At 52.4% G+C, this 25348-nt stretch overlaps 1 protein-coding gene across 3 annotated transcripts in view; it reads right to left on the bottom strand.

The window, feature by feature from the left end:
* Nucleotides 1–7924: 7924 nt before the first annotated feature.
* The window catches only part of LOC130374752 (unconventional myosin-VI-like), a 30578-nt gene continuing 13154 nt past the window's right edge, over nt 7925–25348 (bottom strand). The window contains exons 5-13 of one of the 3 annotated variants that reach the window (XM_056581693.1): nt 23585–23745; nt 22883–22924; nt 22211–22246; nt 19184–19222; nt 16378–16481; nt 14470–14604; nt 12511–12537; nt 8631–8849; nt 7925–8132 (exon numbers count right to left, since the gene is read on the bottom strand). In XM_056581693.1, coding sequence (XP_056437668.1) covers nt 7933–8132; nt 8631–8849; nt 12511–12537; nt 14470–14604; nt 16378–16481; nt 19184–19222; nt 22211–22246; nt 22883–22924; nt 23585–23745 — 963 coding nt within the window. In that variant the 3' untranslated portion in view covers nt 7925–7932. The remainder of the gene's footprint in view (nt 8133–8630; nt 8850–12510; nt 12538–14469; nt 14605–16377; nt 16482–19183; nt 19223–22210; nt 22247–22882; nt 22925–23584; nt 23746–25348) is intronic. The other 2 variants (XM_056581694.1, XM_056581696.1) reach the window with 2 other exon arrangements.

The following is a 25348-nucleotide window of genomic DNA, read 5'->3' as shown; positions in this document are numbered from 1 at the left end:
TGTTCTCAGAGACGTTCTCCGTCAGGTCCGGTTGTTCTCAGAGACGTTCTCCGTCAGGTCCGGTTGTTCCTGGTGTTCTACGTCAGGTCCGGTTGTTCTCAGAGACGTTCTTTGTCAGGTCCTGGCGTTCTCAGCGGGGTCCCCCAGCAGGGGGTCCCCCGCTACACCCACCCCCAGCTCGCTGACTCCTCCATCCTGACGTGGGGCTCCTGTCTCCGGAGATCTCCACGCGCGTCTTGTTCCTGACGACGCTCCACCGATCGGGAGGAGGGCAGCGCCTCTCCCCTCGGCCTCGTGAATAATTAGGACATTCCCGAGACCTGCAACGTGTCGACTCAGTTAATTACAAACGAGCATTTGGCCGCTCGTTAAATTGATGTGATAATTAGAACGTCTGTCGTCCTCGTAGGAAGATGAAGTCGGGGTGCGTCGTGTGGTATCGTTTGTTAACGCACCGAATTAACGGATTATTTGGAAATTGATACGCGGAAACGTTTTTTGTGCCGTTGTACTTTTAAAATGAATGGGCAACTTTATACTTAGTCATCATCATAAATCCATATTGGTTTAACGAGGTTGGGTGATGAGAGCCTGTATAGAGGCTTTGTCATCGTTGAGACTTAGACATCATTCCTGTTGCTGGACAAACGCCTCTGGTTCCTCTTGGCACAGAAAGATTTAATACTGGATCACAAGGCCCTCACCTCCATCCCGGCACAACAACCGGAGCTGGAAGCTCTGTGGGACATCCCAGGAAAACACTAAACGTGAGGACATTCATGTCTGGAACCTCAGTGGGATGATTATCTCTATGGACACGAGGAAAAGCCTATTTCCACCGCCAAGCTCCTTTACGTAGACAACTGCCTATTCGCTGTTGTTGATTCCAAACCAGCGAACCCACGGAGTGACTTCCTGCCCGGCTGACATTTTGTGTGGAATCAATATGTCTGCTCTGGCAGTGAGGCTCAGCGTTTGAGACCGCCGTGCTCTGACAGACGTCTGTGTTCGTATCTCCTGAGCAACAGGTGAGCGTTGGAAGTGGGTCACACGGCTGAATGCCATTTCTGAAGGATCTCGACTCAGCCTCCGCGCAGCTCATTTGGACCGGCGCCATGGTAACGTCATGGCAACACGACGGACGAATCTGATAGGTGGAACGCCGTATAAGTTATTGATGGTTTTTAGATCCAGTCTCGATTCAGCCACGGCTCCTCTATGATGTCCACGGAGAGATCTGATAGAAAATCACCACCTGTTCTCACACCTTATCTCTGGAATGATGGATCGTCTAGAGGTCACGTCTAAAACATGGGAGCTGGGTTATCTAGACTGGCAACCCCAGACTAATTGCAAACTGTTAATTAGTCTGAAACCTCTCTGTTCGTTTATGCCCTCCAAGGGGCGTTACCACCGTGCGCAGACCACAACGCCTCTGGAAGTAATTGGACAGGCCTTCAACCAATCAGAGCAAGGGAACGGGAGCCGTACAAACAAAAAACTGCCTGGGTCAAACCGTTCCGAAACCGCTCTGATTCCCATTGACACTCAGACACGCTGCCCGGAAGCAAAGTGACCCGTTAGAATATCCAGGACCTGAGCCTGAGCAAACAGTCAGACCACATGATGGGAAGAAGAAGTCTGGCTTTCTTTCAATCTGGAGAACAGCTTTACATCGTCCTCCCTTCAGTCTGAGAGGGCAGGCTGGGAGGATCCATAATGCAGAGAAAACATGCAGTATGGAGACCTTCTCCTTCACTGCATTAGATCTGCATGGCATTCATCCAACATTTATCATGGCCTGTCGCCTCACCGGTGACATTTACAATTCATCAGCGGTGTGGTTAATGCTGGATGAAGCGACGTGAGTCACAGCAGAACACAAGGAACGCGTCCTGTTTTGCTCTCTGCTGCTCGGTTCTTTGCGCTCCTCGCGGTCGTACCATCTCTGCCGCGACCTCAGATTTACCAGTCGCTCTTTTTAGATCCTAACCCTCATCCTAATGGTTCCCTGGTGAGCAGAGGTGGGGCGTCGCTGGGTATGCTCCCACCACTGAGGACCGGTTCTTTATGTTGGTTCTGCTCCCAACTCTTATCTGAGGGGAGGTTCTTTAGGTTGGTTCTGCTCTCTCTCTGAGGAGAAGCGGTTCTTTAAGTTGGTTCGGCTGCCATCTCTATCTGAGGAGTGGTTCTTTATGTTGGTTCTTCTCCCAACGCTCTTTCTGAGGAGTGGTTCTTTGTGTCGGTTCTGCTCTCTATCTGAGGAGTGGTTCTTTAGGTTGGTTCGGCTCCCTATCAGAGGAGCGGTTCTTTAAGTCGGTTCTGCTCCCACTGCTCCATCTGAGGAGCGGTTATTTTGTTCTGAGCAGGTCTGCTCTGGAGCAGGTTTCTCTTCTAACCATATCTATTGGTGCGGTCTTCTGATTCTGGTTCCCTCTCTTCCAGGAGGGAGGCTGGAGGCCGTGCACTCAGCGGAGTGACCGGGTAGGAGGACGGGACCCTGGACCATCACAACACCAGGTGAGAGAGCCTCAGGGTCCCCCATGGATCCTCTGGAGGACCAAGACTCAACGTAGAAACCATCAAGTAATAAGATACAGAAGGGGTCTGTACTGGGCAGCTCCCAGTAGAACCAGTAGCAGACTGCGATTGAACTGGTAAGCTCCCAGTAGAACCAGTAGCAGACTGTGGTTGAACTGGTAAGCTCCCAGTAGAACCAGTAGCAGACTGCGGTTGAACTGGTAATCTCCCAGTAGAATCAGTACCAGACTGCGGTTGAACTGGTAAGCTCCCAGTAGAACCAGTAGCAGACTGCGGTTGAACTGGTCAACTCCCAGTAGAACCAGTAGCAGACTGCGGTTGTATTGGTCAGCTCCCAGTAGAACCAGTAGCAGACTGCGGTTGTATTGGTCAGCTCCCAGTAGAACCAGTAGCAGACTGCGGTTGAACTGGGCAGCCCCCATTAAGTAACTGTTGTGCGTACTGTGTTTTACCTTCAGAAAGTCGAAGTGGGAAAAGGTAATTTGCTAGAAACAGAATCCCAGGAGTGTGCGTGGAATCTGAATGAGGATGGAAGCTAATCCAAACACACAAACAACACAACACTGTCTTCTGATGAAAGATCCCCCTGCTCACAGATTAGACGGCAGTAAACTCCCCTCCCCCCTAGCGCTGTGCTGTATTCCCGGGGGGAGACACGTGTACGTGTGTGTACGTGTGTGTGTGTTACATAGGATGCTATTCTGTGCAATAACCGCTCCCCCTGGTGTGATGAGATGTTAGCCTCTCCTGTGGTCCTGAGTGTGGGAACCAGAGTATCTCCTGATGGGGCTCTGAGCTGTCACGGAGACGGCCACACGATGTTAACCTGAGATCTCCTGTCATTAGTCGTGAGGTTTAACGAGGGTCTCTTCAGTCCTGCGTAGCGGGGTCAGTCTGAAGCTCTCCCTGATGCGTGTCAGGGGCTACACTGGAACGGTCTCAGGTTCCTGGTGAGGTTGTGTGTGTCTGGGCCGATCATGAAGACCTTGTCTCACTTTGCTTTCACAGGACGTTGATAACCCCCCGGGTCAGGGATCGTGGCTAAGGGTTCAATCAATAATTTTTCCTCTGACAAATGTACTAATTGTAAGTCGATACGGCTAAATGCCCTTAATGTAAATGTCAACGTAATAATCCCGCAAAATCCCAGCGCTAGAGTCCGCTGCCCTGAGCTCATCTTTCTGAACGCTACGATCAGGCATAAGCTCACCGAGTAAAGATTACATTTACATTTAGGGCATTAACCAGACGCTTTTATCCAAAGCGTCTTACAATACGTACATTTGTCATAAGAAGTGAAACAATATATCGCTGTCGGTACAGTGAGGATGTTCATAGAACCAAGTGCAAATACCAACAATCTAGGGTTAGAGGTTAGAGGTTAGGTTAGTTCAGAGGTGCTGAGAAAGATCTCCTGAGGACCAGAAAGGGACCAGGCACTTCTTCTCCTCAGCGTAGCGGCAGGCCGCCAACAGAGACCCGCTGTCACCACGACGAACCTCAGAACACGTCCAGCGGTAGACCGCTCGCCGTTCTCTCAAAGTTAAACAGCTCTGATCGCTCCTCAGCGTTACCACAGCGCTGATCAGCTTTGATTCAGCCGATGTTTACCTCACTCTGAGCTCCACTCGTCTGTAACGACCTCCGGGTAAAACCGATACTCAGGAAGACATTCCAGTTGGTTACTCTGATTGGCTGCTAGAATAACTCGTTAGCTGATTGTTTTACCGCCCGACACGGCGTGGGAGGCCGTGCTGAGCAGTATACGACTGTAGAAAGGTCATCTCCTGTTGGCTTTAATGATGTGACGGTTCCCTTCCAGGTCTGATGGAACGACGGCCAGCCAACAATGATCTCATCTCCTCCGGCCCTCTCCTCCGACATCCCTCTCGTCCACCCCATCCTCCTCCTCCACCCCATCCTCCTCCTCCACCCCTCTCCTCCTCCACCCCTCTCCTCCTCCATCCCTCTCGTCCACCCCATCCTCCTCCTCCACCCCTCACCTCCAACCCTCTCTTCTCCTCCCCCCATTCTCCACTCTCTCACAAACAAACAGATCACGTAGCGCCCCCCCCCCCCCCCCCCCCCTCTCCGAGGCCCCCCCTGAGGACGGGGTCGCGGACAAAGACCTCCCTCCCCCCACATGGACCCCCACGAGGAGGAGGAGACCCCCGCCTGGAGACCCCGAGCGCTGAGCTCTGTTTGTTCAGCTTTTGGTATCTTAGGAAATCCTGAAGCACCTGATGGAGGATCGCTAGCAGAGGGACCCCTGAGCACGTTGAGCTGAGGCCCCGTTTAGGACCCCGAGATCACGCTTAGGACCCCGAGATCACGCTTAGGACCCCGAGATCACGCTTAGGACCCCGAGATCACGTTTAGGACCCCGAGATCACGTTTAGGACCCCGAGATCACGTTTAGGACCCCGAGATCCCGTTTAGGACCCCGAGATCCCGTTTAGGACCCCGAGATCACGTTTAGGACCCCGAGATCACGTTTAGGACCCCGAGATCACGTTTAGCGCGGACATGGCCTCACTCCGTTGCTGACGAGTTGAGCCCGTAAAGTTTTTAAAAGGACTAAAGCTTGGTAACCGATCTCATCCATCTCAGACTTGTTCAGGTGCTTCTAGCGCTTCAGTCGTTGTGACAGATGATGTCGGTACGTTATGGTCCTTTAGAGTTAACGTTCTGTCTTTAGGGAGATGCGTGCAGTGTTTGACTCTCTTCTTTGGTGTACGTTCAGAGGTCACATCTCTGTGTGAACACTTTGGCAGAGGAGCTCGTTACCTCAGTAGAATCAAGCTCGCTCTTTTTGTATCAAAACCCAAAAAGCATCTAGAAAAAGCGACAGACGGAATACGGTAAACAATTTATGTTGTCCAGTGTGCTAAGAAAACTGATCCTGTATACAATGTGTACATATGTAAAAACATTTTACCTTTAACCTTGGCGTCACTGCAGCAGTCTGCTGTCAAACTGGATCTGAAACCACCTGAAGTCTAATTCACAGTAATTGAAACGGAGACGGAAATAAAAAAGTGTCTAATATTTTCTGCTTGGATAAAGCGAGTCTCGGCTGAGCGAGAGCTGGAGGTCAGAGCTGTACTGTAAATACTATGTAAATATCAGGGTTGTTCCCCAGCCAACAAAACCGTTGGCTACCAAAAGGTGTTGTACAAAATGTTCTAGAGTTAAACTGTGAACTGTTTTATAATCTAGAGTCATGTGTGTGTCTGGTTTATGTTCCTTAATAAAGAAAATAAGAGACTCGGACAGCAGAGTGAAAGATGGATTGCGTTTTTTATTCATCAGTTAGAGATCAGCGTTAGAAAACCCCACATGTGGAAAAAAGGCAGTGCTACTGGGAATGATTGTAATGGATGTGGAGGCGCACGACAGACCGCCTATACCGAGACAGGCCACATGTACCGGGACAGGCCGCATGTACCGGGACAGGCCGCATGTACCAGGACGGGCCGCATGTACCGGGACAGAAGCACAACATGGAACACAAGGTGGGGGTGTGTGTGTGGCACCCGGGTGTCACTCTGCCTCGAGGAGAACGTCATGCAAGCGAGGGCCGGGGCGACGGCTGAGAGCGGGCGGGGCGCGAGACGTCCCCTAGTGGGACCCCCGGGGACGACACGGGGAGCGTGTTCAGGGTGCATCGCCAGTTCTACCTTCTCTTCTGCATTTGCAGTTCGGCTCTGCGTCCCGTTCTATGTTCTGTTCCACGCCCAGCTCTACGCTCTGTTCTACATCCTGCTCTGCGTTCTACGCCCGGCCCTACGCTCTGTTCTACATCCTGCTCTGCGTTCTACGCACGGCCCTACGTCGCCCGGGGGCGGGGTTATTGCTGCGTGTTCCTCTGTCGTGTTCCTCCCACACTCTTGGCTCTCAACGTGTTCTAACACAAATAAACAGCCGCTCCAGTGTCGGGTCGCTCCTGCCTCGCTCTCTCCACCTCCTCCTTGCCGTGGAGGATGAGCTCAGGTGAGCCCAGGTGAAGCAGTGGACAAGGTCAGGCCCAGCAACACATATGCCCACGTATGGTGGACCCACTGTTGACATGGCAACATGAGCCAGTCTGCATAACGGTACAATCTGGGTGGTTAAAGGAGCACCACACGAACACCACACGTCTAGCGAATAGCATCTCCCCGAGGACAGGGAGATGAGGAAAAATCAAGGGATTGATTTGGAAGTGGACAAAGAATGTTGGGAAGTGTGGAACGTGTTTTAGGAACAAAGCCGTCCTCGATACGGCCGTAGTGAGTCTCCTCTAACGGAGACATCGATAAACCCAACAGTCCACATTATGTTGGCGTGCGTTTCTCTGAACACTTTAATCTCAGGCAAACACAGAATTGATTTTGAACCCTAATCATGGCGTTGGATTGGAGGCGGAGCCTCTTGTCATTGGGTCGCGGGTCGTCCGTCCGTCATGTAGCCCCTCCCATTTTAGTTTTTAATCACATCAACATTAAGACGAAGAAACCCAAACAGGAAAGAGCACAAAGTAAGATTCTCCAGAACAACAATCGCTCGGGGAAGACAGAAAGGTTACAAATATAAACTTTGTTAGATCAGTAAGTAAACAGAGTGGAGTGGCGGGGAGATGGGGTCCAACCTAACAGTGATGCAGAACTCCCCGATACGAACAAGACCTGATTTCTCCTTGTGCAAGGGCTGCCCTGTAGGACCTACACGCACGCACACGCACGCACACACGCACGCACGCACATGCGTGCATATGCACGCACACGCATGAACGCACGCACGCAACCACACATGCGCACGCACATACACACGCACATGCATGCAGATACACACGTACAAGCATGTAAACAGCAGGTTGGAAGTAGAGACAGAATCACAGAGGGCCGGCGACACCATCAGACCAGTAAGACACCGCTAAGACCAGTAAGACGCTCAGTGTACATGGAATTGCATAATTATGCACAAAGAAAAAAAAAAACGAACTTAATTAAAAAGTAAAATGCTAAATCTTCATTCTGTATTTTTTTTTTGGGGAGGCAGCATTGGAACAGTCCTACCAGAGCGTCGAGGCTCGGCTTAAGGTGGTCGTTTCTGTCTGTTTAAGGCGTTAGAAACGTTAGAGAAATTATAATTCCTTTACAAAAAACGGCTGAGCTTGTGATCGTTCAGCGTGAATCAGCTCTAATCGCTCCGTCGTTGTTTTCTTGGTTCTCGGCCCAAAATCCCCCCCCCCGGCCCGACACAAACAGGAACCCCCCCCACCCCAACGGACCGGACACACCGTGGGCCACATGACCCTTAGCAGGAACGCCCTCCCCCAGCCCCCGCCCAGTCCGTCCCCCTCTCCCTTTGTGGTCTCCGCGGCAACGCCCCCCCCCCCAAAGCCCCGCCTCACTTGAGCAGGCTCTGCAGCATGGCGGTGGCGTAGGTGGGGCGCGCCTGCTTGCTCTCGATGGCGCTGCGCAGGTACTGCACGCCGCCGCAGCGCTCCCAGATCTCCTCGTACTGCCGCGCCAGGATCTCCGCGCCGCGCTTCCGGGTCAGCCCCGTCTCCTCCAGGCTCAGCTCGCACATCTCCATGTCGTCCTTCCCTGGAGGAGCGAGGGGGGACACGCTAGGTTAGCGACACGCTAGCTTAGCATCAGGCTAGGTTAGCTACACGCTAGGTTAGCATCAGGCTAGGTTAGCTACACGCTAGGTTAGCGACACGCTAGCTTAGCATCAGGCTAGGTTAGCTACACGCTAGGTTAGCGACACGCTAGCTTAGCATCAGGCTAGGTTAGCTACACGCTAGGTTAGCATCAGGCTAGGTTAGCTACACGCTAGGTTAGCATCAGGCTAGGTTAGCTACACGCTAGGTTAGCGACACGCTAGGTTAGCATCAGGCTAGGTTAGCTACACGCTAGGTTAGCGACACGCTAGGTTAGCATCAAGCTAGGTTAGCTACACGCTAGGTTTGCGACATGCTAGGTTGGCTACACGTTAGGTTGGCGACAGGCTAGGTTAGCAACACGCTCCCCCCCCTCATACAACGCCTCCTCCACCCCCCCCACATACAACCCCCCCCCCCCCCCCCTCCCCCCACTGACCGGCCACCAGCAGGATGGGCTGCTTGTCGGGGTGCAGCTCCATCTGGCGTGCGATCCAGGGCCCGTCGAAGTGGGCGTACCACCAGCCCTTCTTCTTGCCCTGGGGGTCTTTGTACTGGTCCCCCGGCCGGATGAACGGGATGCGGAAGTACCGCTGCTGCCGGTTCATGGCCACCTCCTGCTGCCGCACCGGGAGGGGCGGGGCCGGGTTGGCCTGGGCTGTGAGGGGATTGGACCAGACGGGCGTCAGTCGGACGCATTGGGTTTCCCCGCCCCCCACCAATGTGGGAGGCGGGGCTTAGAGACCCCGAGCGAAAGAGAGACAGTTTGAAAACTGAAATAAAACCCAGTTAGAGGTGTTGAAAGAACAAACACGCATATAGATATATTTATATATATGGATACATAAATATAGAATACATATTTAATCTCCGTATTGGGAATGGTGCCGTACTCCCTACAGCCCGAAGCCAGTGATGGAAGAACCAGGGAAAGGAAACCGTGAGAAGCTAAACCCAGTTCACCGTCTGACTCAGCCCCCAGAATGCACCCTGATGGAAGAACCCAACCGCTAGGAAACACGGTGACCTTTAACCCCAAAAAGAAAACATGGTGACCTGTAACCCCCATATTAGAAAACACGGTGAACTTTGATCCCCATGTGGATGAAAAGGCTTAAAGAAAAACCCCTGTTGATGGTTCAACCTCTCATAGTTACCCCCACAGTCCTACCCTACTAGGGGGGGGGGGGGGGAGAGAGAGAGAGAGAGAGAGAGAGAGAGAGAGAGAGACAGAGAGACAGAGAGAGACAGAGAGAGAGAGAGACAGAGAGAGACAGAGAGAGACAGAGAGAGAGAGAGAGAGAGAGAGAGACAGAGACAGAGACAGAGACAGAGAGAGAGAGAGAGAGAGAGAGAGGGAGAAGGGGGCTTGTTGTCACTAGAGAGAACCGTTCTGCCCAGTGGCGGGGGGAACCAGCCAGACGGAGAGCACGGCACCCTGTGTATTATGGGATGGCAGCGCCTATAGCCTCGGAGGCCCCTACGACTGTCTACTGAGGGAGGCTGAATAGGGGTGGGGGAATGTGAGGGTGTGGTTGCTCTATAAGTGGAGCCAGCAGGGAATGGGGGGGAGGTTAGTGGGTGAGACGTCGAGGTCATCACCACATCATGAAACCTCGACGTCGTGGTGACATGACATCATGATGTTGCGATGTTGTGGTGACATGACATTGTGACGTCGTGACATGGCCGTAGAAGCTTACGTCTCCAGCAGCAGGTTCGCGGTGAGCCATGCCTCTACGTCACACGCTTCATGCCATGAAGCTAAAAGGAGAGTTTGCCACTTGCTTTCAGAATCCAAAGTTCAGTTAAAAGCCCGGAGCCCTGAGTTTTGATTTGTGATTCCCGTGGACAGGAACAAACATGAGATTAATATGCTGAAAGGCGGATCAATATTACTTATTTTGCCTTCGCGATTTCGCCCTGAAAGAACGAACGAGAAAAAAAAAAGCATGCCAGCATCTGTTCATCGGCCGAGACCCAACAATCACCATGACAACCACTCTCCATCAGCACCAATAAACAGCATCTCTCTCACGGTGCATCTCTCTCATGGTGCCTTTTAAAGGAGAGACAGCAGCTCGACTGCAGACGGACTCGCCAGGAGCTGTAGGGTTAGGAGTCTGCTCTCTCAGAACCAGAACCCAACCTCTGGGCTCAGTGATGAGGGTTAGGAGTCTGCTCTCTCAGGAACAGAACTAGAACCCAACCTCTGGGTTCAGGGAGGAGGGTTAGGAGTCTGCTCTCTCAGGAACAGAACTAGAACCCAACCTCTGGGTTCAGGGAGGAGGGTTTGGTCACTGCTCTCTCAGGAACAGAACTAGAACCCAACCTCTGGGCTCAGTGAGGAGGGTTTGGTCACTGCTCTCTCAGGAACAGAACTAGAACCCAACCTCTGGGCTCAGTGAGGAGGGTTTGGTCACTGCTCTCTCAGAACCAGCACGCAGCCAGAGCAAACTAACGTTGGTGTCACAGGCAGAGGCTGCGTGTGGAAGCATTCGCCCAAACTGTAAGTAGTGGGGTTGCAAATTAGGCTTAAGATCTGGGTCATGGGCCAGAGACCAGAGACGTGGAGACTGAGGGGACCAGAGTCCAGGTCTCAAGCAGGAGGAGGAGGTTATCAGTTCTGGACCAACAGAGCCCGCAGTACGGAGCCAGCTCTCCAGAATACTATCAGTTAAGGAGAGGGTCATGTTGATATCTAATGAACAGAGGAACGGAACAGTGGATCAACCCAGTGGTGTTCCCTAAAGAACCCAGCGATGTTCCCTAGAGAACCCAGCGATGTTCACTAGAGAACCCAGCGACGTTCCCTAGAGAACCCAGCGACGTTCACCAGAGAACCCAGCGATGTTCACCAGAGAACCCAGCGATGTTCACCAGAGAACCCAGCGATGTTCACTAGAGAACCCAGCGATGTTCACTAGAGAACCCAACGATGTTCACTAGAGAACCCAGCGATGTTCACTAGAGAACCCAACGATGTTCCCTAGAGAACCCAGCGATGTTCACTAGAGAACCCAACGATGTTCACTAGAGAACCCAGCGACGTTCACCAGAGAACCCAACGATGTTCACCAGAGAACCCAGCGATGTTCCCTAGAGAACCCAACGGTCGGCCAGCGAGTCGTTCCCCGAGGAACCGGCTCCGCTTGACTCTACCCAGGATGCATCAGTCCACACCTTTGACCTTTCAGATGCGACGGCACCTCTCGTACCGAGGGCCGCCGCCTACAGGAAGCCTCAGCGGGTCACTTCCTATTCATCACTTCAAAGACATGAGGCCTTGTTTTTATCGGTTTGGCGAATCGAATGGCTGGGCGGGGGCGGGGCGTGGGCGTGAGGGATCACCCGGCGGGACGTGATTGGACGCGGGGCCGAGGCGATGACATCAGAGCGGGGGGGGGGGGGAGGGGGTCGATGTCTCGATGCTTCGCCCCGGCGGTCACAACGAGCGCTTGAATAAAAAAAATGAATCATGATAAAACAAGTCGATGGTTTACAGTCTGCGAGTGCGTCAATGGAGCCTTATTTATAACAGGACCAATAGCGATCCAGGAGATGACGGCAGCATACTGCTGGTGTCTTTAACAATCTCTCTCTCTCTCTCTCTCCCCCTCTCCCCCTCCCTCTCTCTCTCTCTCTCTCTCTCTCTCTCTCTCTCTCTCTCTCTCTCATCTCTCTCTCTCTCTCTCTCTCTCTCTCTCTCTCTCTCTCTCTCTCTCTCTCTCTCTCTCTCTCTCTCTCTCCCTCTCTCTCTCTCTCTCTCTCTCTCTCACCTGAATACTCTCTCCCTTTCTCTATCTCTCCCTCTCATAACACGATGCTGGGCCATACTACTCTACACCTGAATACAGGTCTTCTGTTGCTATGGGAATCCTCTTCCCCTCTCTCTCTCTCTCTGCATCTTCATCTCTCTCTCTTTCTCTCCATCTCTCGCTTCCTCTGTCCTCTCCTGCTGTACTTTCCCTCCCCCCTCCTTTTTCCTCTCCCTCTCCCTCCCCCCTCCCCTCTCTCCCCAGTATCACCAACAGAGAAGAAACAGAAATTATGTTCCCAGTCCGGCAGACCACCACACCCAGTGCCCCCGTCGGGGGTCCCAGTCCGACAGACCACCACACCCAGTGCCCCCGTCCGGGGTCCCAGTCCGACAGACCACCACACCCAGTGCCCCCGTAGGGGGTCCCAGTCTGGCAGCCCCCCTGCTGTGAGCCCCCCGCTGTGCGCCGCTACAGTTAGCTGTGTGTTAATGGGGGGGGGGGGGGGGTCAAGGCTTAGCGGTAGCAGGCAGCGTTAGCGGCTAGCAGTAGCACACTTACATGCTGCCTTGGCTGGCGTGATGCGACCTGAAGGAGTAAACACGGTAGGTTACACACACGACACAGACACACACACACACACACACAAACAAACACAATAAACAACACACACACAGGAAACAGTGTCGCACAACACATCAGAAACAAAACATTGATTCAGGAACAATGAAACAACAATCGACAAAAACAACAACAGGACAACGGGAAGAGTAGAAACACGGGAGGACATGTATGAACATCATGAATGATAACCACTATATCAGGGGTCTGAAACTCGCGGCCCGGGGGCCAATTGAGGCCCGCGGGATGATATTTTGTGGCCCTCTACTTGATCGAAAATGTAATGTGAGTACGGCCCGCACGTTGTTGTCGAACACACATTTCAGCCGAGTCGCTTGCTATGCTTTTATAGCACCTGTGGTAGGGTGACCAGATGTCCCGACAAAAACCAAAGGACGCTAAAATGTTTTGGTTTACACCAACGACTATGAATTGTCCCCTGTTGTCAGCGATTACATAAACAATGTTATCTAATTCTAGCTTGGGTCAGTTGTGCTCCTTTTTTTTGTGGAATACTTGATGCGGCCAAACCTGACCCAGACTCTCCCTCCAGCGGCCCCCAGGTAAGTTGAGTTTAAGACCCCTGCACTATATCCTTTATACACTACTTTAATGGTAACTATCAACCAATGAGACGAGTTCTAAGCGATGACATCATTGTTGTGTTCCCACCCTGACAGTAAGGCTGACATGAGCCCGGTCATCACCCGGGCACCAGAGAGAGGGTGCGTGTTCACCAGCCTCTCCAGGTGCACCACTCTCTAGCAGCTGTCGGGGGATTATTATGGGATGTTCTGCGACGCCAGAATCCCCGCGGTCTGCTAATTAAACGTCTGCAGACGGAGGAGCTCAGCGTCTGATTGGTCCTGCTCCTCATGTAGCGGGCTGCTGGATAGGTGTGTGTGTGTGAGTGCGTTTCTCTGTGTGTGTGTGTGCTGCGTGCGTGCGTGTGTGTGTGCACGCACGCGCGCGTGTGTGCGTCTGTTTCTGTGTGTGTGTGTATGTGTGCGCTTGTCTGTGTGCCAATCAGTAGTCTAAACAAGACGGCGCGCATCGACGGAGGCTCCAAGCGAGAGCTCTTTGTCGTCATGACAACTCGATGGGTGGCACGAGGAGATAGAAGTGGTGAATGAGAGAGAGAGAGAGAGAGAGAGAGAGAGAGAGAGAGAGAGAGAGAGAGAGAGAGAGAGAGAGAGAGAGAGAGAGAGAGAGAGAGAGAGAGAGAGAGAGAGAGAGAGAGAGAGAGAGAGAGAGAGAGAGAGACAGACAGACAGACAGAGAGAGAGGCAAGGTGGAGCAGAGGGAGGAGGGTGGAGGAGAGAGAGGAACCAGAGGGTGTGGACCCCCGTGTGTGTGTGTGTGCGGCTCCAGACCGGATGCAGGCGGTACGGACCGGTCAGAGGGGTTTGAATTAAAACATCACATCAACGCGTCACCGGGTCGGGATCCATCAAACCCAGGAGGGTCTGTCCTGCGGACTACGACGCTCCAGACCGGATCACCAGGAGACACACGAGGTGCAGGATACAAACCTACACCGTTACCACAGGGCCTTTGGGCAACACGTGGGAGGGTGGGTTTAGGACTCATCCAGCAGCAGAACACATCTGAACCAAAGGTGTGTGTGTGTGTGGTTCATTTTTTGCTCTGGTACTGGGACTAATACCGGTCTGGTACCGGTCTGGTCTGGGTCTGGTACTGGTCTGGTACCAAGACTAAAATGGTCTGATACTGGTTTGTACTGGGGCTAATACTGGTCTGGTACTGGTACTGGTCTGGTTCCGGTCTGGTACTGGTACTAGACTGTTCTGGTACTGGTCTGAACTGGTGTGGTTCTGGTCTGGTACTGGTACTAGACTGTTCTGGTACTGGTCTGAACTGGTGTAGTTCCGGTCTCACCGTAGTCGGTGATGGACTTGGGGGCGCGCAGGTCGGGTCCGTCCGTGTTACGCTTCTTGTTCTTGGACTTCCATGCGTGGTAGACCTTCAGGCGCCGGTGGAACTCCTCCCTGCAGGCGGCCAGCAGCTCAATGTCTGCAGACATACAACAAACAACCACATCTTACTTTCACTTTCAGTTTCACCTCCCCTCCCGGTAATGACTTCATCAGGTAATGAGCGTCCACTTCCAGTCTCTCTTGTGACACTTTGATTGTACAAGAGACCCAAGAGGACGACCGTAACAGTCTGGGCCAATCGGGCGGCACTTGAGCTGTGATTGGCCAAGATTAAGTCTTCACATGGGTGGAAGGGCGGGAACGGGCCGATCGATGGACAAACAGCAGGCAGCGAACACGGGAGTTAAAGGTAAAATATGAAAGTTGGAAACTTAAGTTTAACAAATTAATTTATAATACAGATAAAATATGTATTCAGGTCAAAGTACACAATAGTGACGAATAATAAATGACGAATGAATTTGAATAGCAAACGAGCTGATGTTAAAATGGGAAAAGTTTGAGCTGCTCGCCCAGGTGTTTCTATTGGTTCTGTGCTGCCGGTATATCTGACCCCTCCCCCCCCCCCCCCGGAGTGAGGAGGAGGGGTATAACACGGGGCCCCGGAATCCCTTAGAGACGGTGACCGCGATCAAAGGCTTTGGAGATAAAATGGACTCTACAATCGCCATGATAACGCAGCCGCCTCCGTACCGCCATCAGACACGGTCCCCGTGACGACGCCGAGACGCATCACACCAGACACAACAGAGGAGCAGCGGAGCGCGCTACACGTCGACATCTGCCGGGGCGGAGCTGGACGGACAGACGGCCAGGGGACAGCGAGGGGGGACGGACGGACGGACGGAGACGCGTCCCGTCTCTCCAGATGAGCGTCTGCAGCTCTGCAGCCGTGCGGTCACGCGGCGAGATGCTCAACGCACACCAAGTGGCTCCGTCACGCTCAGCTCCGCCAAGGGGAGAAAAACACTCTGGGGGGGGGGGGGGGGGGGGGGCAGCACGTCAAAGACAACAAGGGAGACAAAGCTCTGCTCTGCACTCGTCGCATGCACGGCTAATTTGCAGTGCCGCTGCTGGTGGGGGCGGAGGCGGGGGGGTAATTGGTGGAGGCGGGGGTGGTGGTTGTGGTGGTGGTGGCGTGGGCTGCGGCAGCGTCCCTGAACACTCTTCAGTCTGTCAGCACGTCGTCAGGCGGCGGCGGCGGCGGCGGCAGCGGCGGCACATCTGTATTCAGCCCCCGGCCTCAGGGAGGGAGCGTCTGATAACAGCGCTGCGTCTCTGCCCCGCCGGGGGCCGGCTCCCTCCGCTGGGACCATTAATATCCAGGCTTCCGCTGGCGGTCTGCCCCCCCCGACCGCTACCCCCACCCCGTCGTCCTCCTCCTCCACCCACCTCCCCTCCACCCGAACCCCCCCCTAAGCTCCGACAGACGGAGACGGAACTCTGAGAAATGGGAGAAAATTGACGGGAACGTTTGTTCCTCGACTCGTCACCCGGGGAAATCGTTGTTCCTCTACCCGGGAGTGGGCTGCGCTGGGATGCCTCCAGACGTGGCGGTCCGACCCCAGTGCCTCCTTTACCAAAGCAGTACCTGTTTACCAAAGATAGAGGGCTCCACGACAGATACACAGGGGTGTGATTAACGTGGCCGAGCAGAGTGTCACTCAACCAACGCTATCTGTTTGGACAATCCCTGATTTATGACGAAGCCCTCATGGGATCCGCTCTCCTCCTACAGTGACTGAGTCCAGCTGAACCTCACTGGCAACGTTGCCGCGCCGACCTGGCGGCACGCGATAGGTCGGTTACCGGAGCACGTGACCGGTGACGGATAGACGGACGGACTCACCGCAGGAGGTGTTGATGGCGTCGCGCAGCTCGGCGTACTTCCACTTGCTCAGCTCGTACTTCTTCACGCCCGCCGCCGCCTTGGACGCCTGCACCAGCGGCCCCCTGGACAGGAGACACGGTAACGCACACAGGAAGTCACCGTCCGCTCACAGGAAGTCACCCTCCCGCTCACAGGAAGTTGTCACACAGCCGGGAGGAGAGTAGAGGGGAGGGGAGTCCAGCGACGGGGGGAGATGGAGAGAGAGAGAAAGAGGGAAGGAGGCGCGATAGAGAGGGAGAGAAAGTCTTGGACTGGATTCTCTAGAAATTATTGTTTTAAACGGTTTGTTTTACCCCCCCAGCGTTGGCCAGAGGTCGGGGGGGGGGGGGGGGGGGGAGCCCACACTGTTTACTACACTAGTCTCGCTGCCAGTTACACAAATCTGCAGCGCTCACGATTAAACTGCTGGAAACTCCCCAAGTGTTGGACTGCGGTCAGAAAGCCCGACAGCGCTAATCACAGCCCCCCCCCCCCCCCCGCCCCCGAACCACAACACCTGGAGGGTAAAACAAACGGCGGCCGTTATTTGCATATTCAAATGGCGGTTCATTTGGCGCGCTGAGCCGAAGCCAACGCAGAACAGGACGGGGGTCCGGGGGGGTTACTGGGAGAGAGCACTGGGAGGGCTGGGAGCCAGAGCGGGAGGGAGTGTTACAGCATGCCCACGTCTCCCCGTCCGGTGAGGCGGTCAGTCCTGGGGGGCGGGGTCCGTCCTGGGGGGGGGGGGGGGGGGGGGTCCCACCGTGAGAGAGGAGAGATCTTCAGGAATGGAACGAGAGGATGGAGTCTGAACCCTCCACTGCCTTAACCCCTGAGCAATACACCATCTAGTGCTGCGGGTTCCACTGCCTTAACCCCTGAGCAATACACCTTCTAGTGCTGCGGGTTCCACTGCCTTAACCCCTGAGCAATACACCTTCTAGTGCTGCGGGTTCCACTGCCTTAACCCCTGAGCAATACACCTTCTAGTGCTGCGGGTTCCACTGCCTTAACCCCTGAGCAATACACCTTCTAGTGCTGCGGGTTCCACTGCCTTAACCCCTGAGCAATACACCTTCTAGTGCTGCGGGTTCCACTGCCTTAACCCATGAGCAATACACCTTCTAGTGCTGCGGGTTCCACTGCCTTAACCCCTGATCAATACACCTTCTACTGCTGCGGGTTCCACTGCCTTAACCCCTGAGCAATACACCTTCTAGTGCTGCGGGTTCCACTGCCTTAACCCATGAGCAATCTGTAGTCTGATTCAATTCAATTTTAATTCAATTTTATTTGTATAGCCCTTAATCACCATTACAGTCTCAAAGGGCTTAACAGGCCAAATATTTGTGACAAGGTGTGATGCTACAAGTGTTCCCTCTCTCTTCAAACCACTGCACAGCCCATAAAGGCACGGAAAGACCATATATAGATATATCTATATAGATGTACTGATATACTGATATATCTTTATATGAAATATAAAAAGACAGAATGAGTGTGTGAGCTCGTTGATGACAAACAGTTGTTGATCTGATATATTTTGTACTGAAAACAGAATCTGCCCCTCTATCTTCCTCCACGATGCTGGCTGCCGTTCGCTGAGCATTCTGGGATGTGGTCCACGCTGTGGATTCAGTCCCGGGTCAGAGGATCACATGACCACTCTGCTGCAGCAAAGAGCACTTGGTCCACCGGCCCTGGTGGGCGGGTCCTCACCCATACTCTAATCCGATTGGTTCAGTGTCACCATGACAGCAGCTGCCTGGAGGCGAACCCATGGCAACGAGGACCTAACCTTCAAAGAAGAAGAGAGAAGAGCTCTCTTTTTCTAAAGCCGTCACTTCCTGCTATCTCTCCTTCACTTCCTGCTGTCTCACCTACTAAAGCCCTCACTTCCTGCTGTCTCACCTACTAAAGCCCTCAATTCCTGCTGTCTCACCTACACTTCCTGCTGTCTCACCTTCACTTCCTGCTATCTCTCCTTCACTTCCTGCTGTCTCACCTACTAAAGCCCTCAATTCCTGCTGTCTCACCTACAATTCCTGCTGTCTCACCTTCACTTCCTGCCGCCTCTCCTTCTAAAGCCCTCGCTTCCTGCCGTCTCTCCTCCATCACCTCGATTTCCTGCCATCTCTCTCTCTTACGCCCTCATTTCCTGCTGAAGCCTTCGTGTTCCCAGTATTGATTTACAGGTATGAGCTAATCAGCTGTTTGGCGGAGACGCAGCCTCCCTAGCCGCGCCGCGAGGGATACGTGCTAGCGGTTAGCCTTGGGCTGACACCGCGCCCATTCGCGCTACCTGTTAAGTAAGCTAACGAGGCAGCTAGCCAAACGGCCCTGCGCGGCGCGGCAAAGCAGCACATAAGCACCAGCTGGGTCGTTGGCAGAGCTCGTCAAGGCCGTGGCCTCGGCCCACCCTCCTCTCGGCCTCCTCTCGGCCTCCTTTCGGCCTCCTCTCGCCGGCCTTGGCCGACCAGGTTAACACGTGTTGGAGACTTAATGAGCAGCCTTCATTCACCGGAGAGTTCCTGTGTTTCATGTGTGGAGCGACCTGATTCACCTTAATCATTGGCTTTGAGGAGAGGATTAAAGATTTTGTCTTTAGGAATTAACCTGAAATTAAAAGTTGATAATCTGGTTGAAAACATCAGAGATTAAGCAAATGGTCCTATCAAAATAAAGGGAATCGGTGTGATTCAAAACACTTCATTTTGGTTTAAAGATTTGAATGAAACGGGAGATTTCCGCGGTTTGATGCGGTTGCGAGGCGGATGCTACCCACCTAGCGAGGATCTCGGTCATTTCCATGGCCATTTCCTCCCTGGGGGAGCAGTATGATATAGACACAGTTAGCATGTAGCACAGTTGGGCACGAGCTAGCCAAGGCTAACCCTGCTTATAGTTGTGAACGCAACATGGTGAACATAGAGTCATGTTGAAACTATGTAACAGAATATGATTGAAAGATTCAGGATTTGGTATAAAAAAAACAATAATAAAGCAAACGAAAGTGAAAGTGAAAGTGATGGATAACATGGACTACACCAGAGGGGTAGATTATGGGGTAGAGACTAACCCCATAATACCCCTATAGACAAACGCTAACCCCAAATAATAGGTAAATCATAATAACGAATCAAAACAAATGAAACCTTTAAAATAGCAAACTTACAATTCAAAAAGGGACACCCAATCCAAGACTTAAGACTTAAATGGTTAAGTCATACCTCAAATGGATACAATTATTCAGTTATTTTGATTCTGAGATGAACTACAAATCTGTCGTCAATGCTGCACAATTAAATAACTAAATCTCCCGTAGGTGGAAGCCCTGGTCAGTGGTCAACACAGTGTCTGGGTGGTCTGGATCAGACAGATAGCGGGGAGTGGTTGTGAACCTGTTGCTCCCCAGTTCTGAAGTGAGTCCTAAACCCTACACACCATTACATTCCCTGAGTGCTGAACAGGAAAGGACAGCATTCAGAGAGCGCCTTCAGACCAGTGGCTCAAAGAGCTTTATAATAATTGCCTCACAGTAACACTCATACACATTGACACAGACTCATTCACACACACACACACACACACACACACACACACACACACACACACACACACACACACACACACACACACACACACACACACACACACACACACACACACACACACACACACACACACACACACACGGCGGTGTCAGCCGTGCAGAGCGCCAGCCAGCCGGTCGAGAGCAGTCAGAGTGAGGTGCCTTGCTCAGAGACTCGTCGACGCTGCAAGGAGGAGGTGGGAATGGAACCGGCGACCGACCCGCTCTACCTCCTGAACTGAGGAGGTGGTCAGAGTCAAAGCTACGCCCGTACGCTCCACCCTGGAGGCCCTTGAGGCGGACGCTCTGTACGCTAGCTAAGGCGTCTCGAGAGGCTCGGTTATGGTCCCGCGTTGACGCAACGCAGTCGTGAACCTGTTTTGGTTCTGCGTCGGGTTTTAGTGAGCGGACCAATCACAGCCCTCGCTGCTGCATCGCCTCAACGGAAGGTTACAATTTTTAGGAGGCGCACGTCCGGCCCTTGCGGTGGACGCAAGGAGGGTCTGCGAGGACTTAAGGGGTCCGTAACCCCCTTTGTGTTGCGTTGACGGTAGGGGGGGGGGGGGGGGGGGGGGGCAGGGGGGCGAATGACGTGTAATTTTCCGATCCACTGCGCAACAGGAAATGGGAATCTGGGCGGCCGTCACACAGGTATCTAATGGAACGCGCGGAGGTGTGACCTCAAACACAGGCGGGCTAATGACAGTGTTGATGTTTATCCGCCTGTTGTGGGGGCGGGACACGTCCTGTCAGAACCGACCAATGATTGATCAGGCCGAGAAACCGCAGCCAACCAAACACCCAGTGCCAGACTGGGACGCGGCTGTCTAACCATAACCCTGTTATTTAAGGGGAGGCTGGTTTCCTGTCTGGGAGAGTTGACGACAAAGACAGGAAACAAAAGGAGGAATAAATAAGAAAAACAGAATGAGGAGCAGGTCGGACGCAAGGAGGGAGAGAGAGGACAGAGAGGAGCAGGGAGGAGCAGGGAGGAGCAGGGAGGAGAAGGGAGGAGCAGGGAAGAGAAGTGAGGAGTAGGGAGGAGTAGAGGAGGAGTAGGGAGGAGAAGGGAGGAGTAGAGGAGGAGTAGGGAGGAGAAGGGAGGAGTAGAGGAGGAGTAGGGAGGAGAAGGGAGGAGTAGAGGAGGAGTAGGGAGGAGAAGGGAGGACAAGGAGCAGGGAGGTGAAAGGAGGGGCAGGGAGCAGAGAGGAGCAGATGAGGAGAGAGGAGAAGATAGGATTAGAGAGGGGTGAGGGAGGCTCAGGGAGGAGCACAGAGGAGGAGAGAGGAGCAGGGTGGAGGAGAGAGGAGCAGGGTGGAGGAGAGAGGAGCACAGAGGAGGAGAGAGGAGCAGGGTGGAGGAGAGAGGAGCAGGGTGGAGGAGAGAGGAGAGAGGAGAGAGGAGAGAGGAGCAGGGTGGAGGAGAGAGGAGCAGGGTGGAGGAGAGAGGAGCAGGGTGGAGGAGAGAGGAGCAGGGTGGAGGAGAGAGGAGGAGGGTGGAGGAGAGAGGAGGAGGGTGGAGGAGAGAGGAGGAGGGTGGAGGAGAGAGGAGCAGAGAGGAGAGAGGAGAGAGGAGCAGGGAGCAGCTCTGATCAAACGCTCCACGCCGGCTCTAGGGGGCACGTTGTTGACGTCGCGCCGCAAGCGAAACCTGTGCCTCTCGATCCCCCCCCCCCCCCCCCCCAGGTCTCTCGATCCCCCCCCCCCCCCCCCCCCCCCCCCACCCAGGTCTCTCTGATCAGGGTCCCATACATCCCATATATATAACTTGGGGGTGGGGGTGTGGTGGGGGGCTGGAGGAGACGGCAGCAGCTCCACTGATGTGAGGCACCCAGGCTCACATGTACTCGTCTCGGTCTGCTCCTCATCAACAGGTTGAGAATGTCTTCTCTCAGACGCACAGGAAAACACCCGCTCTAATGACACACACACACACACACACACACACACACACACACACACACACACACACACACACACACACACACACACACACACACACACACACACACACACACACACACACACACGAGGCTAACGGTGCTAACGAGGCCAGAGACTCCGCCCACCAGGTGAGGCGCTACACCTGGCTAATGAGGAGCAAGCGGACGTAGCTTAGCTGCTAACCACTGACGAGCACCGGGCGATGGAAAGAACAGATAACCAGGAAGAGCTCACAGACTGAGCGGTGATGTCGGAGAGGTCAGAGGTCAAACCTACATGGTCAAACCCTTCAACTTCCCGCCGGCACCGGCACTGCAAACACAAGGGTCAAGGGTCAACATTACGCCACGCTCACTCTGACCAATCACAGACGAGCAAGGTCATTCCTTGACTCCTCCCATTTCAGATTTCCCTAACCCTCTGATTGGAGGACGGATCACACGTCCTCTTACCAAACCAGCCAATCACGTTTGTGCTCCAATTACTACTGACCCCCTGATTAGAGGGGGAGGGGCCAGCAGTGTTGCAGTAGTGTTACGAGAGAGAGAGAGAGAGAGACAGAGACAGAGACAGAGACAGAGACAGAGACAGAGACAGAGAGAGAGAGAGAGAGAGAGAGAGGCAGAGAGAGAGAGAGAGAGAGAGAGAGAGAGAGAGAGAGAGAGAGAGAGAGAGAGAGGCAGAGAGAGAGAGAGAGAGAGAGAGAGAGAGAGAGAGAGGCAGAGAGGCAGAGAGAGAGAGAGAGAGAGAGGCAGATAGAGAGAGAGAGAGAGAGAGAGGCTAGTGTTGTAGCTTGCTGGAGAAAGGTGGTCTCCATGTTAGGGTCAAAGGTTATCTGGAAGCATGCAGGGAAGGTGCGGGCTCAGGGGTCGGAGGTCAAAGTGGGGGGTGGGGTCGATAGAGCTCTGGGAGGACGGGGGGTCAAAGGTCGTGAAACTTGGTCCTTACGCGGCTCGGTCTGGAGATGATGGGGCACCTGATGAACCGTTACTAGAGAGAGAGAGACATAGAGACCCAGAGAGAGAGAGAGAGAGAGAGAGAGAGAGAGAGAGAGAGAGAGAGAGAGAGAGAGAGAGAGAGAGAGAGAGAGAGAGAGAGAGAGAGAGAGAGAGAGAGAGAGAGAGAGAGAGAGAGAGAGAGAGAGAGAGAGAGACCCAGAGAGAGAGACCCAGAGAGAGAGACCCAGAGAGAGGGACCCAGAGAGAGGGACCCAGAGAGAGGGACCCAGACGTTGTGAGAGAGTGATGAGAGAGGGAGAGAGAGAGAAACAGGAAAACAATAAGAGAGGTTACAGTTAAAAGGACAGACAAACCCAAATGAATAATGTATACATGCATACATGAATAAAATGAATGAATGAATAAATAAATAAAATGAAAACTATGAATAGAACGAATGAATGAATAAATAGAATGAATGAATGAATAAAATGAATGAACATCTGGTGAGAGTCACATATCCCGATGAAATCCTTTTCGAGTTCCTGTGTGTGTGTGTGTGTGTGTGTGTGTGTGTGTGTGTGTGTGTGTGTGTGTGTGTGTGTGTGTGTGTGTGTGTGTGTGTGTGTGTGTGTGTGTGTGTGTGTGTGTGTGTGTGTGTGTGTGTGTGTGTGTGTGTGTGTGTGTGTGTGTGTGTGTGTGTGTGTGTTACCTGCGCAGCAGCGCGTCGGCCTGCGTCTCCTCGGGGATGAGCTCCGCCTCGCTCTGGGCGATCCGGAGCGCTAGCTCCCGGTCCCGGCGCTCCTGCTCCTGAACCGCCTGCCGGGAATTCTCCTCCTCCCGTTCCGCCTCCACCTGCGCCTCCATCTCCACCTTCCCCGCACACACCACGTATATATAGATTATACATACCATATATATAACATACATATCATATATATACATAACATCTCCACCTTCCCCACACACTAGGGCTGAACGATCTATCGTTTTCGACCGAAAATCGCGATCTCAAGCATTACGATTTTGGGATCGTCAAAGCTGCGGTTTGTTTTTGTTTTTTTGTTTTTGTTTTATTTTACAAAAGTGCAATTATTTTGATGCTGATGAGCCATTGAAGCAAGTTTACTTAAGAAAGAGGGCTGCCTTTTTATTTGACTTTTTTGGTTGTTGTTTCATAGGTACTTGAATAAACAGTCTTGCATTTGAAATCTGTTGCCAGCAGTTTTCATTATTGCATTACCTTAATGGAATTCATTGGTTATATTAATTTATACTGAAACTTGATTTAAAGAAAATAAATCGTGGTTGAAATTGAAACCGCAATCTCTACCAGAAAAATCAATTTTTTCTTAAAATCGTTCAGCCCTACCACACACACCACGTATATATCATATATATATATAGATATATATATATATATATATATATACACACACGCACACACACACACACACACACATCACATATAGATATGCATACTCGGTTGCTAAGCGACACCTACATCATTTAAGGACTATTTCTCTGCGGATCAACACGACGAATGCTGGTAACAAATAAATTGTAAAAAGACAACATGTGAAGTCATCTTTTCGTTTTGGCAAGCCGTGTAATAAGCGGGATAATGTATAGAACGTCACCGGCCATGATCGAAAGTAAGCCCCTTCATGGCAATATATATCTTATACATGACATATATATCATATACATAACGTATATATAACATTCATCACATATATATCATATACATACCATATACATCATGTATCACATATATATAATATGCATCACTTATATATAACTTATATATCATATAAATAACATATAGATCCCATATATATCACATACATAACATAAACATGACATATATATCATATGCATGACACATATAGCATATACATCACTTATACATAACCTATATATCATGTACATCACTTATACATAACACATATCATATACATGACATATATATTATGTACATGACACATGTATCATATAGACCGTGCGTGTGCTGTGTAACCTGTGCTCTCTCTCTCTCCACAGGCCGACCCGAGGCTGCTGTGTGGCACCGCTGGCGCAACTTCCGGGTAGCTATTATCTATTTTCCGGTATTTATATCTGCGACCTGTTCTCCATGCTCTGTATTGTATTCTCTGTTTCCTCGTTGGAGCGCCGACTGCATCAACCACGGTAAGCATGGACTCCTGTTGCTCTTGTTCCGCCTTTCTCATAGATAAGATAGCTCTGTTAGAGAGACGTATATGTCAGTCAGAGGATGAAAGGGTAGCGAGCATAAAGATAACAGATACTCCAGAGAGTATAGAGAAGAGACCCGCCAGGCGGACTCGTGGAGCTGACGCTATCGTTAGCAGTGACTCCGTCAGGGCAACCCTGTCGGCAGCACCACTGGCGAAGGCGGACAGCAGCCTGCCTCGCAAGTCTTTGTCGGGGTTAAAAACGCTAGTCATCATAGGCG

The sequence above is a fragment of the Gadus chalcogrammus genome, chromosome 21, assembly GCF_026213295.1.
Source record: "Gadus chalcogrammus isolate NIFS_2021 chromosome 21, NIFS_Gcha_1.0, whole genome shotgun sequence".
Classification (NCBI taxonomy): domain Eukaryota; kingdom Metazoa; phylum Chordata; class Actinopteri; order Gadiformes; family Gadidae; genus Gadus; species Gadus chalcogrammus.
Note: the sequence above shows the minus strand (reverse complement) of the source record. Positions and strands in the feature narration are given on the sequence as shown.